Source organism: Nipponia nippon, unplaced genomic scaffold (assembly GCF_047370975.1).
Source record: "Nipponia nippon isolate SJK-2023a ecotype South Korea unplaced genomic scaffold, ASM4737097v1 scaffold_6, whole genome shotgun sequence".
Classification (NCBI taxonomy): Eukaryota; Metazoa; Chordata; class Aves; order Pelecaniformes; family Threskiornithidae; genus Nipponia; species Nipponia nippon.
The window spans coordinates 14,262,582-14,277,452 of record NW_028262380.1 but is presented as its reverse complement, the minus strand read 5'-3'; the positions used below and the strand labels follow the sequence as shown (position 1 = coordinate 14,277,452).

General features: G+C 40.1%; 1 protein-coding gene across 5 annotated transcripts in view; it reads right to left on the bottom strand.

Moving 5' to 3' along the window:
- Positions 1–14,871, bottom strand: part of EVC2 (EvC ciliary complex subunit 2) — a 74,615-nt gene that overhangs the window by 40,264 nt on the left and 19,480 nt on the right. For all 5 annotated transcript variants that reach the window (XM_087737515.1, XM_087737518.1, XM_087737516.1 and 2 more), the window contains exons 8-9: positions 9,379–9,513; positions 8,501–8,652 (exon numbers count right to left, since the gene is read on the bottom strand). In XM_087737515.1, the coding sequence (XP_087593641.1) occupies positions 8,501–8,652; positions 9,379–9,513 (287 nt within the window). The remainder of the gene's footprint in view (positions 1–8,500; positions 8,653–9,378; positions 9,514–14,871) is intronic.

Here is a 14,871-nt window from a genome sequence, read left to right as displayed (position 1 = left end):
GAATACATTCTCATTTACCTTTAGAGTTAATTAAATTTGAATTATAATTATTCTCATTTCATATATTATGTAACTACTGTATATTCTATAGCTTTGCCTATTCTGCACTTAATTCAGGACTGGAGAATTAGGTGGGCTTTGCCCCTGCACGTCAATTTATATGAACACAGAGCACTGTATGCTTCTGTGTGTGGATTAAGTATACAAGAATTTCTTTGTGACCTACAAAATACACTTTTAAGAGCTTAAATCTGTTCTTTTTTCAGTTAGGCTAAATTATTGGTTTGATTTGTTCCACAGTCAAATCTTAGAACAAATTTCAAATCCATAGCATAAATCTTGGCAAGATTTGCAAGATAGTAGAATGACGCTACATTCAGAATGGTATATATTAAAGCATGCAAATCTATGAACACTTCACCTTTTTGTCAAACAAACTTTCCCTTCCTTATGTAGGCAAAGAAAGTTCAACTAAAAGTAAATCAGCAATATAGTATTATCACTGCCCCTCTGTTAAACACGAGATATATTTTCCCCATTTAGAAATCATTGGGATAGAATTAAGTTGTTTTCTTACAATGACTCAAATACTTGAAGTATTTAGGAGACATTAGCTTAAGTTACGATTATCTATCCCGAAGAGGCAGTTGCAGTCTCTCAAAACGCACTGGCGATGGCCATACTTATCTTGGTGATCTGCTGCACGGCTGGCGGCTGGCAGCTGCAAAACCTCCTCCATTTCCCTCCCCTCCTCCTCCCATACAGGAGCCAGAATCACTGCTGTATGGGGCCAGATCCCTGTGCCTGAAACATTGTGTGGCTGAAACATTCTTCACAGTAATTTGAAGATCCCGTAAAAGCTAATATTTTCTATAATGTCCCCAAGACAAGCACAACAATCCAGCTTCTGTGTGCTGTGTACATATGGACATTGCAGGACAGCACCTACGCATACATAGCCTTCTTGGGTGGTGTTCAGCTACATCCATGGTTGAGTCCCCCAGGACACTGACCTGCTCCCTGCGCTTGGGGAGAGTCCTTCTCACTCCCGGACAGCAGGACAGACACAGAGGACAGGTTATGGCAGGATCAAGGGAACAGGATGCTGAAGCAACACAGCAAGCACTTCAACTGGACAGCGCAGATGCATATTTTCTATCTTAGTCTTTCCATTTACCAAAGTCCTAGGACTTTTGCTGACATAGCCAGCTAGTACTAAGCTATTTACTTATGACAACTAACTTAGGGGAAAAAAAAGTGTTTCAGTTTTGTGCAAAAACACTTAAATATAAAGAAGGATCCAAAAATTGGGAGCTTTATACTATAACATTTCCCTAATGACTGTCAGGCAGCGGTAGGAGGCTCCCTTTCGTAGGTTCACCAATTCATTATTAGTCTGTAAAATCCAAGCCATTGGATTTATTTTCCTGGTTTAATTCCTGCTTCAAGTCCAGTAGCTCTGATTTAACTGAAGCGTATCTGAAACATCTCATCTTGGTTTTCAAGCATTGCCTAATAGAGAACTAAACAACACTTTAATTAATTGTTCCACTTGATAATTCCTTTAAGACCTAAAAATGGTCACCTTATCCTCAGCTTGAATTTGATTAGTTTCAACTTCCAACTCCCTTTGTTTGGCGGAATAACAAGTTCCTTAGCCATTATTTTTCTGTTCTTCATGCGTGCGCTGATAGATGGTGGTCACAGCACCTACTAACCCTTTCTTACTGAGGTGTGAAAGACTGAATTCCTCATCTCTCTCCCTGGAAGGCAACACTTCACAGCTCCACCACGTTGATACATAGCTCGTAACACATTTCTTTCTACCACAAATGCAGAATTTTTTTCAGCACACTTTTGAAAAAAGATTAAGCCATTCCTCACCCACCTCCTTACTTGTTACTTTTCCAGTTGTCTTTAGCAGTGATCCCAATAATGAAAGCCAAAACCAAACACGATCACCACATTTCCTATTGTTATCTTTCCCTCAGTCTTCCAATAGCATTTCTTCCTATTTACTGCAAGTCATTACAGACTAGACCCGATTTCATTTTGAGCAAGATTCCCATGCTCCTTCTTGCCCACAAAGAGAACTACGGTACCCAATTAACTCCACTCCTCAAGTTCATGATGCCAAATGCAGGAGGAACAATAGGTGCAGTTCACCTGACACTCATGTGTCAGCAAGTGAGTGATGAGGCTGTTAAGAGCTCAGGTGTATTTAATCTGCAACTCTCACCCTCCATTTTCCTGACAGCACATCTGTGAAGAAGGCAATGAAGCAGAAGAAGCATGTGAACTGTTCCACCAATCCAAGGGTAATAGCATGGAGAAAAAGTAATTACAAGCCACAGCTCTCCCAGGTCACATCCTGGAAGACAGCAACCAGACCATTACCTTTTTTCAGCGGCAGCTGAAGAAAGGTTACGTCTGTAAAAATTTGAAATCTACCTTCCACGTGATGTGCTCTGCTTCTGGTCTGCCTCCTCCACACAGCAGCCAGCGGGAGTGAGACAAGCTCATCACATCCACTTACTCCAAATGAGAGGTTGAGGGCAGCCTTAACAAGCTGCATCAATATAGTCTTGGAGTCTTAGATGCCAACAGTCAGTACAAAACAGTAATCCTGTACATATAATAAACCAAATCCTTTCAGACACAAGTCCATCAGAACAGCAATGCTTACAGTCGTTCAGATTAACTGCGCAATGTTTTGTGACATTTAGGAAAAAAAAAAAATCTTAACCTGACACTCCGTGCCTCCTCAAACCGAGTTAAGATTTAATAAGCTGCTTTAAATGCTCTGCACTCTGCTTGTTACAGCAATTCATGTTTAAAAGGTCTCGCATCTCTTCCTAAGCATATTTGACATAATAGAAACATGAAAGCCCATGAAGTACAGGTAGCAGATGGCAACCTATTGATGAAAAAGATCAAAGCTTCTGTTGGACAAAGCGTGCAGAGAAAGGATGAGGACAGTACAAAAGCGTGGGGGGAGGAAAGGCGAACAGACACGTAGAAAATGAAGCTGCAAACAGCAAGTCTAAAGATTTTTCACTCACTTGAAGAGGAAGAAGATTTAAAGATCTGTCAGAGAAGTTCTGGGAGGGGAGAATCCCAGACGCCAAACACAGAGAAGCAGAGAGAGTGCCTGAGCATCTGATGTCTTCCACAGACCTAATAAAAGAATACAGGAAAGCAGCTAGTGTCAGGAAAGAAACAACTACATTTAATTTAAAAAAAACACGCCACACCACAAAAAAGGAAACCTCTCATTAACTACAGAATAATTGTGTCTTTAAGTCTTATTATTCAAATTAGAAGCCTGCAGAGGGAATTTTTGAACAGGAGAATATAATAGAGGCTGAATCTAACAGTCCTAAAATGAACTAATGGCTTTTTGACGCATTTTTAAAATGAATTCAGAGTTCACAAAGATAAGAAACTACTGTGACACAACTTTCTGAAGTCTAAAGGGGAGAGAAACATCAAGCAAACTCCCCTTCGGCGACATTTTCTCACCAAAACAGAAAAACTCGTCATCTTCAGAAGATTCACCTCTCATCTGCAAATGGTAGCCAGCTAGTAGCATACGTATTACAACAGCATCCAGAGGAGACTGGAGCCCTGTGGTAGTGGTTTCTGCAAAAGCATTCCTTTGTGATACACAGTGTTGCTGAAAAGCATGTTAATTTAGGCCCATCTGTGGACAGTTTGTGTCTCCACTGTCCCAGACGCCCCGTTGCAGCTGTGACCCGGAGCACCTCAGCTGCACCAACTCCTCCTGGAGAGGGGAACACAGTCAGGGATGGACGGACAGACACACAACTGCCCCCAGCCTGGTGGCACCCACTGCTACTGCCTGAGCCAGAGCAGCACATCACCTGCACCCACAGGCACAATGCCAATGGGTCAGCTGCACTGAGGAAGGGAAAAGGAGAACAAAAAAAGAAGTGTTATAGTCTGTGTTGCCTTTTCACACTTCAGAGAAGTGAAGATGGAGAGAGGGTCGGACAGGGAGAATCATACAGCTGAGACGTGAAACAGTCTGTGCCAGTGCTGGCGTTAGTAACAGTAAGTGGAGAAAGCCAATTCATGTGTAACAGGCATCAAAGGTCTTCAGTTGCAGATGTGGTTTGTTTCCTAAATCATCCATTTAGTGAGGGGTTAGGAATACAACATCAGTAAGTTGGGCTGCGTTTTGTTTGCTTTCTTGCTTTGCTTTTGCTTTTTGTTTTTGTTTTTCAATTGCTGTGTCAATGCGGACCCTGTGTGCAGTGCTGCAGCTTCCTCCCTTCAGTCTCTTCCTCCTGTTTCCCCCTCCTCTGCTTCCCACACTCTCCTGCTGGGTCCAGTCACAACAGAAACTGCAAACATTTCAGGGCAGGGATTTATGCAGGTTGCAGCACAACAAGGTGCAAATCTTTGCAGGAGACCAAAACTGTGCTGAAGCAGCAGCAGAGGTGATGGCATGAGGTCTCCACAGCCACGAACAGCTACTGACTGCTCAAATTCTTCAGCCCTCCTGTGCCAGAGCGGGGCGCATTGTATTTCCCTGGTCTCTTCCCACTGCCTGGCTGGGCGCAGCCCACCTGTGTTAGAGGAGGTGTGAAGATGCTCTGTGCTACACCAGTAGCTGTACTGGCCTGCAGCCAACTCTGAACTGGGGGAGTTCATCCATTAGTCCTGCAACACCATTACACAGCTAAGCATAAACTCAACACATCTGAAATGTGAGCTTACAGAGAATATAGGACATCTCGTCAGTAAATAAAATTGCTAAGAAGGGTATGTGATGATTATCTAAGTATGCTTTCACATGGATGAGTCACAGGTTAAGTTTAGCTTTCCAGAAAAAGCCAAGACGCTGACAAAACCAGAAACAGGACTCTCATGATATATAGCCAAAAATTAAAAAAAAAAAAAACCACAAAACTGAAAAAGATGATAAATTGAGCTGAGAGACCAGTGGCTCTTCAGAAAAAACAATGATTAATGAAAACCTGCCAGAAGTCTAAGCACTAGATTTGGCAGCAGTTTCACTATCAAATTCCTTTAACTCTCCACAGCAATATGAAGAGAGTAACAGTATTTCAATTCTTTAATTAATCTGTTTAAAAAACATTAGAAAAATCCTGCATCTAAGAGACTGAGAACGTCTGCTTTGATTGCAGAAAGTATGAAAACTGATAAATCAGTCACCTTCAGCAAACCAACTGAATAAATACAGCTAGCTACAATACAGCTGTTGCAACAGAGCTCAGACAATGGTATTTCACTGAAAAACTACTATGCAAAAAGAGCGTAAAAAAGACTCGTCCTGCTTCCAGTGAAGTCATCACGCTTTTTACCATTGATTTTAAAAGCACCAACTTCAGCCTGGATACTAACAAAAGCATAAACAAATATTATGGCTATATACATTAATGCTTGAGGAGCTTCCAAGTTTGCTGTGATCTACTCAGACCGGGTTTGGGGTTCATTCCATGTGTATTCACAGTATATTATTGTTATATCCATGGGATTATTATTTGTTGTTTTATTCCTGCATTGTACACATTGCACAAAAACAGAGCAATGAATATGCCCTCCCTTCAACAATTCTAAAATTTCAAATTTCATAACTTTTTAAAAGTTATGAAATACAGAAATTTAGCACCTCAATTTTTTTTTTTTTGTACTAACAAAGTAGCTATTTCTCACCATTTTCTATGTAGAATTATTCATGTCTAGCTGCTATGACAATGTGATCTTTTATTCTTCCTTTCCATCTCAATTCAGGGTTAAAAAAACCCCACATTTGCTCCCTAGCAAATTAAATTGAGATGTACAGCAAGACATTTATATTTATAAAGAAAAAGTGAACTTCTAATATGATAGTAAATTGTTTTTGACTGTTCTGTCAAGGCTCTCTGGAGACAGTTTGATCCGGTTCTCTAGTACATTGGCCTCAATGCCCTCTACCATCAGAAAAAAAATCAGCTGCAACGCATACATATTACTTAGTGATTTCCCAAAATAATTGGCAGTATGTATTGTGTATCAGCAAGCAGGTTCAAGTTCAGCTAGAGCTTAGCTATACAAAATGAAGATGAAAAAGAAAGCCATTTAAAGACATTAAGTTGCCTTTAACATATCTGTATCTTCTGAGACTATGAGCATGGTCAGACTTCATCACATTGGACACAAACCCAAACTGCTCAGCTCTCTTCATATTCTGTTCTAGACATACAGAGACCCACAACATTTTGGAACACGATCTTCTAGTGCACCCGTCAAATATTCAAATCACATAGCTTCTTCTCCACAGCATTCATTGCCAATGGGCCAATATTCAGGAATGTACACAGTAAGGAACCTACTGAGAATAAAAGCCAAGCTATTTTGCTGCATAATGTGCATCAAGGATATGACTTATTAAGACAAAATTCACAAAATGAGTAACTAAGAAGCTTCCTTATGAAATATTAAAAGTATGTTTTGTTCTCTAGCCAATCCTCCTGACATTGCAAACTGTCTACACTCCAAAGGTGTCCCTGTCCATAAATATTGAACATGTCCTCCTAATGTATTTGCTAAACAATTTCACACTGTCACTTTGTAAAAGACATTAACTATTAACATAGCTTTACATCATAAAGAGAACAAAAAAAATCCTGTGGCTCTTACTTTTCTGAGTAATTTTCTCATTTGTGTCTGGACAAAAGAACAAAGCACCAGAATGATTCCAACTGTGTTTACTATCACAGTGCAATTTAAAAAGAATATATAAATTATGTTGGCAAGCTTATACATATGCCATGTAGAGAAAATGACACATAGCTGCACCAATACATGCAGAAGGAATTATCAAACTAGCATACAAGCAAGATGCTGTTGGTTGGTTGAAAATATCTAAAGTATCAAAAGCTCTATAATAAAAGCCCCTATACTTTTGCCTCCCCAAATAATAAAAACCAGGATTACGATGCTAAAATTCATATTGGCATACATATGACATGAAAAAATTGCGCTCAAGATACAAGCCCAGTTCTTATCCTCAGTATACTGCCACTCCTATAAGACCATACAAACCTTATGCCTCAGTTCCTTACAGAAAACCCAACTATTCTATTGGGTGACACTAAATGTAATAAAACAAAATGGAATATTGTTGAAAAACTGATTGTGACCACAATTAGGAAAATTACATTTCATTGAAGCACAGAATCTATTTAAATTGACTGCAATTATCCACTAATAAATTACAAATGCACAATCTTTCCCATTACATTTTGCAAATTACTATCCTTAAAGCAGGTAATGCAGTAAAAAGAAGGATTACTCCATTCTGGTTTTAGCCTAGATCACTGTCATAGAAGCTCCTAAGGCAACAGTATGGTATTTTATCTTTGTCTTTGGAATCAGCTAAAAACCTGGATAATGTACAACAGCTTATGAAATAACAAGACTAAAATGAAACCTTTAAGAAATATAGATCAGAAATTAAAGGACTGCTTTGCCCCAGCTTGCAGAATGAATAAGGAATCAACATTAAGAGATGAGGAAGCATCTTAAGCTAAATATCATATAGAAGTGTTAACAATGAGAGACAAAACAAGTGGTGTATTATAGCTACTGAAGAAAGCAGAAACAATATTGCACGTATCTAATATAGGCATTAAAGTAATGCTGTAGCGTTTTTTACCAACCAGCCTGCAAGACTGGGATTCATCTCACTCACCTCCAGACCCCTACAGCTGAGCTCATCAGCCCAGGCTCTAGGCTTTAGGGTCAGTGGGCACAGCATCCATATGACTCATTTTTTGGAAGTCTGCTTTAGGATGAGAATAATCATACCCTAGAAGTGCCCTTTTTCACCTGAGTAAAAAGGGGAACGCAGGGCAACTTGCAGAGATCCTCACTCAGTCAGATAAACTGCACCACCAGTAAGAGAGGGGAGTAACAGGCATATAGTAACTGAATACACACATTCAATGAGTGCCAATAAAAAGAGGGAAAGAATAGAAAGAAAACATGGTAAGTGCATCTGTGTGTCACCTCCTAATAGTACATGAATCAGAAGGTCCATTTTAAAACTACAAGAAATGAAAAGAATTGGGATAATCTAAACAGGGATTAGGAAGCACCCATTGCTAACAGGTAGAGGCTGATTTGAGCCCTTCACAGCAACATCTATCACCCTTTCAATCATCTTTTGTAGCAGGAACCACTGTAACTCTGGATGCCTTTGTGGTCCATCTACCATCCTCATCCCAGAAGACGGAAAAGATAATTCAGAAGGTGAAGAAGATTAGTGACTGTTTGCTGATGGGCATCTATTTTATTCACTGCAATGCTCTACCTCCTTAGAGGCAGAGAATATAGAAACCGTGAGGAAAGAAGTGGAAGCAAGAGAGACATTTGTGCTAACTGCATAAGAATATTAAAAAACTTTAGCCCCTGGATACATATGCATGATAAATGTAATAAATGTAATGTAATAGCAGTGAATTCTTACTCTTCTAAAGCCTGAAGCATGTTCCCAGATTCTTCAAAGGACAGAATATCGATGATTTGATCATTCATAATTATATCTTCACTGAACAGATTACCTGAATTAAACTGAGAATGCTCCAGTTTGTGATTTTGACTGAGCTCATGCTGTATCTCCTAAAAAAAAAAAAAAGAAAAAGAAAAAGAAGTAAGCTTCAGATTATTAAAAAAATTTACACTGTCTGATCTAATTTTATTGCAGGTAACTCTGGGTGAGAAGGTTCCAACTTATCATCAAACTGTACAGCTGGAAAGGGTATAAAGAGATTGTGCAATTCAGATTCGTATCCAAAATCAAATATACTACTGAAAATGCTCCATCCCCAAACCCACTGTTTTTCTTAATCACTCAAGAGATTAAGGCACATCCAAGGAACTAAGACCTAAGTTCAAATCCCTGTTCCCGATAACCAGAAATACAATTTGGACCCAAGTCTGCTGTACTCGAGATGAGTGGTCTACTCCCTGGGCAACTGCTTATAACCCACAGACATCCTGCCTCTCTCTTATTTTGGGGGATGAAGAGGAGAGGAGGAACAGAAGAATATGAAAAGAAACAAATAGCCAAAAGGCAATCTCCTTCCAGTCTGAAACTAACATCCAGGTACTGACAGCAGTTCTTTTGATCAGATTACCATTCTTACAATCCCCTCTAAATCTGATTGTGCTAAAGATTAGAGATTGTAGAGATTACATGACTTGTGAATCCAATCCATCAGTTGGTGGCTTTTTATTTATCTTCAAAAACTCGTTAGACAATCTGTATTAGTTAGCAAGTTATAGCATCAGATATGATCAATGAAAAAATTTAAATAAAGTACCGTTACAGACAGTATGACTTACCTGGTTTTTACTACAGAAACTCCATTTTAATATTTGGGTTCGATAAACAATGAAAAAAACAGCACATGTCAATACAAGGGAAACAAAAAAAGCAATGAAGAACCCTGAAGCATGGATGGCATGGCTGTATGAAATCTGAAATTAAAAGACCGTATTATTAAAATTACATATTAAATATATATAAATATCAGACTCAAAGATTATAACTGCAAGCAACATAGTAAATTATTTTTAAATGGCTTCACACAACTTCAGGGTTTTACACCATTAGGTTTTAATTACTACATTTTTATTAATATTTTCAAACAAGTGTCTATTTTCCATAGGTTTTCAAGTCAGCATGGTTCATTACATTGACCTAGTCCAAATTCCTGTGTAACTCCAAGCAATAGAACTCCCACAGATTGAATTTTAGGTGCTGAGACTTTTGGGTGTCCTGTACTTAACAGCTTGTTTTCCAGTGTTGCCAATCTCCCTCTCCTGGTTTGGGTCAGGATAGAGTTAATTTTCTTCCTAGTAGCTGGCATAGTGCTGTGTTTTGGATTTAGGATGAGAATAATGTTGATAACACACTGATGTTTTAGTTGTTGCTTAGTGCTTACACTGGTCAAGGACTTTTCAGCTTCCCATGCTCTGCCAGGTGCACAAGAAGCTGGGAGGGAGCACAGCCAGGACAGCTGACCCAGACTGGCCGAGGGGCTGTTCCATACCATATGGCGTCATGCTCAGTACAGAAACTGGGGGAGACGGCCAGGGGGCAGTGATCGCTGCTCGGGGGTGTGCTAGGCATCGGTTGGCGGGTGGTGAGCAATTGTATAATGTACCACTTGCTTCATACATTATTATTGTATTATTATTACTACTATTCTATTTTATTTTACTTCAATTATTAAACTGTTCTTATCTCAACCCATGAGTTTTCTCCCTTTCACCCTTCCAATTCTCTCCCCCATCCCACCAGGGATGGGGGGGAGTGAGTGAGTGGCTGCATGGTGCTTAGTTGTTGGCTGGGGTTAAACCATGACACTCTCTTAAGTCTTGTTGAAATTAATGGCATTTAATGTTGCTAAGGGCCTCCAAAAAAAGCAGTCTAATGTTGGCTACCTTTAATTAATGGCCTTTTCTCTGTTCAATAAAACTCAGTAATCACCATAGGGAAAAAGCACCAATATGAGTTCAGAACAAGTATGTAACTGACAGTTGACAAAACCACCCAATTTGTGTGCACCCCTGCAGTTTCTGCATGAGCCAGAGTCAGAAAAGAATAGCAGGAGCACCAGAACCACGGGCCAACTAACAACTTTGCAGGCCTTTCACTTTAGCTCTTAATTTAATCTTTAAATTGAACTGCATTAAAAATTAATCTTTACTTCATGCTCCATGTAGCAAAAGTTAATTCAGTGTTTGTTTAGTTCTTTGAGATCTCTGGATGAAAAACATAGCACAGCTATTAGCATAATGTTTCAACACAAACTAATCACTCTACTGGGGCTAGAAAGTGTAAATAATTAATGTGATGCTTGCAAGCTGGACTTGGTCATCTCTTGGAGCAGAAACCTGAGAGCATTCCATGGAGTCAACGGTAATTCTGCATAGGAAGTGATAATCAAACATGGTCCACAATTTGAAAAGGATTTATTCCAATTTAACAGCAGAATTTTATCCTTTTACTGCCTGATACGGCTGATAGGTTTTCCCTGATATGGTTTTGTACACTGAAAATCTGTCATATCTCTAACTGAAAGGAACTGCTTCACGTCAAACTTTGCTGTTTCACAGGCTCAGCTCCTCAAAGCTGCAGGAGATGCTCAGCACTCATTGATTTCAACATGATTTCAGTTGACTTAGTCACTGGCATCAATATCAAGGAGATCATCAAGATGTTAATACAGGCTACTATTTAGCACTTGCATAGTTCCAAGAAGAAGACCCAAGGTTTACTTCACGGTATTGTACATACAGAATCAAGAATTGCTCCGACTGACAAGAGTTATGTTTGGTTTGTTTTTTTGTTTTATAGAATAATAGAATCATAGAATGGTTTGGGTTGGAAGGGGCCTTAAAGATCATTTAGTTCCAACCCCCCTGCCACAGGCAGGGACACCTTCCACTAGGCCAGGCTGCTCAAAGCCTCATCCAACCTGGCCTTGAACACTTCCAGGGAGCGGGCACCCACAACTTCTCTAGGAAACCTGTTCTAGTGTCTCACCACCCTCACAGTAAAGAATTTCTGCCTAATATGTAATATAAATCTTTCAGTTTAAAACCACTACCCTTCATCCTATCACTACACTCCCTGATCAAGAGTCCCTCTCCATCTTTCCTGTAGGTCCCCTTTAAGTACTGGAAGGCTGCTACAAGGTCTTCCCAGAACCTTCTCTTCTCTAGGCTGAACAATCCCAACTCTCTCAGCCTGTCCTCATACAGGAGGTGCTCCAGCCCCCTGATTGTGGCCCTCTGGACCCCCTCCAGCAGGCCCACGTCTTTCATATGCTGGGGGCTCCAGAGCTGAACACAGTACTGCAGGTGGGGTCTCACCAGGGTGGAGTCGGAGGGCAGAATCACCTCCCTTGACCTTGTTTTTTAATGTGGTTAGTCTAAAATAATGAAACCCTTGAAGCACTTTGAGGTTCACCAAAACGTTTTGGGACTAAGTATTTATCCAAGTAAGCCAGCCATGTGCTGAATTCCTTCTAATACCTTTCAATATCTTTAAGTTTTAGATGGAAACAAGAAAGAAAAGAGGAGCATCACATTAATTTCCTGGTTCCATATGTAATTACCAACACATTGTCTGAAAGTTTTTTTCTTGATGTAGCTTTCTACTACTTCAGCCAACTGCTTCTGTTAGGTTCCCCTGTACCATGGCTGACCACTAAGGACACCCAGCACATCTACATCAGCGTCCGTACCAGCTCTCCCCTCCTCTGACTCTGCACTGCCCCTCAGTTTCTTGTCATGAGCTCAGTTAAAGCTGCATCACTTTGCATCAAAAATATCTTCATCTTGAAAGATGATTATGTAAATATTAAATAACTCCTTTCCCTAACCCAGTGTTTACTCCCTTCACAGATCAAAAGGGTTTAGCCCATACCCCTTGAACGGTCACAGAACCAACAAACAACCGTGTGTGACTTGGAAAAAATGCAATTCCTCTTAAGTCAATCTGCTGTCCCCCGCTTCTCCAGTTGCACTAGGTGGCCAAGAGGGAATCACGGAAGGGTTCTCCTTGAGCTCTGCCACACCAAGGCTCTGCCTGATGTCTCACCACTTTCAAGGAACAGGAGATGCTGTAGATAATATTTAGGAAAAAAAGTGCCGCTTTGGAACCACTTCATTGTTTTTTCTGAATTCACTCACATTTATCTAATCTCCAAGCACTCCATGAAATTTAGTGATCTCTCTAGGCTTCTGGGGAAAGCAGGAATCTGGTGAGGCTATGGGGTCAGTGAAGCTGATATGAAGCTGGTTAAGTTTTGATGAAGAAAAAGCACTGGCTATGGAATGACCCTGTGCTTTCTAAGTAAAGTAAAAGGCAAGACCTCTGCTGGGACAGTCAGCCTGCATCAGGGCAGGCAGTTCTGTCAGAGGTTAAGCTTCAATGGAGAAAAATGAACAGGGATTTATCTGTGCTTTTATACTTAAAAGAAAATGGGTTCTGGAAGGGCAGTCCATGTCATCGGGGGGCTGTAAACCCAAGCAGGAGGACACAGCAGACACCTAATGGTATCTGAAAGCATCACAGCAGACGGTGTGGGGCAGGTGCCAGAGCCCCTGCGCAAGCCAGGGCGTAGGACCAGTGTTGGCACTGTAGGCCGACCTTCAAACCACTGACACAACAGTGAGCCTCAAAACCCATATCCTAACTTCTTAAGCCATCCCAATAGTGGGAAGAGGCATTACAGGCCCAAGTTCCTTTCAAAAACTGCTGTGCTCCCACTGATTTGAAGGATGCTGAGGGAAACAAGCCTGGTAAAAAAAACAGATGAAAGTAATTATTATCATCCATCCCCTGCAATGTGCTTAGATGGGAGAACTTCCTTTTGTCCTTTTCACTACAGCTTCCCATTCAGCATCAAAACCACCCATGAACAGGTTAAATAATAATTTTTAATAAATAAAATTTGAGACTGAGAGCATTTATGACAGCTGAAGATATGGATGAAATACAATACATCACACCTTTTTCAGCTGATCATAATTTCCTTGCACAAACTGATTTCATTCTGAAACACCTCATACTTGGCCACAGCCCAAAGGCAAATATTATGCATGTGAAACATGATGCGTTCCATAATTTCTAAGCTTTATTTTTCAAAAATTAACAGTATTCTCTACACACCATTTCCACACATTTTAATTACAAAACCTGTTGATTTAGTAAGTTCAAATGCAGCTCAGCCAATTTTACCTAACTATGGAATAGTCCCCAAGAACTTGTTGAGGTCTAACTATCAAGTTCAAGTTGGAAAAAAAATACACTATAAAGGTTTTAAGTATAGTAATAGATTGCAGGAGTTTTCACAGTGGGCTGAGACCAATGTAGCTTACAGTCTTAGCTTAGACATCACCAACTGCTGCAGATCAATTCACACTGAACTCATGCACGAAGCTATTTTTCTAACCCAGTCAGCTACTGCATGGCTGACACCTTTAAGAATAAGAGTTTCCAAAAAATACATTTATGGTAATTCCAAGCATAATTCTTAGCTATACAAACGTCCGATACTTTTAAATCTTACTAGATCTTTATCCAGGAATAATGAGTTTCCTAGCTCATGTATAGTTTTACTTTATATCATGTTTAATTCTGGCTTTCATTTTAACAGAATGGGCAGCTGATCTTCAATTACGAGAAAGCCAAGTCTGGACTTATATCTGTTACACTAATAGAAGCTAAGAGGGCAAGAGATCCCCAGCGAAAGAGAATACTGGAACAAGAGGCTCCTGTGCCCAATCTCCAAATAGACTACTGATTTTAAAGGTGGAGAGGAACTCTTGGGACAGGCCCATGGAAGGTCTAGTCCTCAGGACCTCTTTAGGCAAACCCCATCCATGTGAACTTTAGATTTCAAATGATACAACCATGGCAAAAACGTTCTGGGGTGAAACAAACTATTTTCTTCTGCCTGAACACAAATAATCACAGTGTTCTTACCAACCAAGCCACAGCTCCTGAAAAAAAGACCCCTTGCAACACAGCAGCCTGTCAAGGTAATGAGGGCCTGGGAGAGCAAAACAAGTTTGGTGAAGAGATTACTCTAGCAATTAAACTGATGGATGCAGTGGGGAGTTCTCTCATAAAAAAATATCTACAAGAATAGCACTGTGCTGCAATCAATGTAATTTTGAAGGTTTGTTTGGCCTCTTAGAAACCATGTTAATTCAGAAGCCGAGAACAGAAAGTCGTATTGGAAGGATGACTAGTTAAAAAATGAAAAGCAAACATAAACTATGCCTCTCTTACTGCTGTTTTATTTCTCAGGCTCCCCA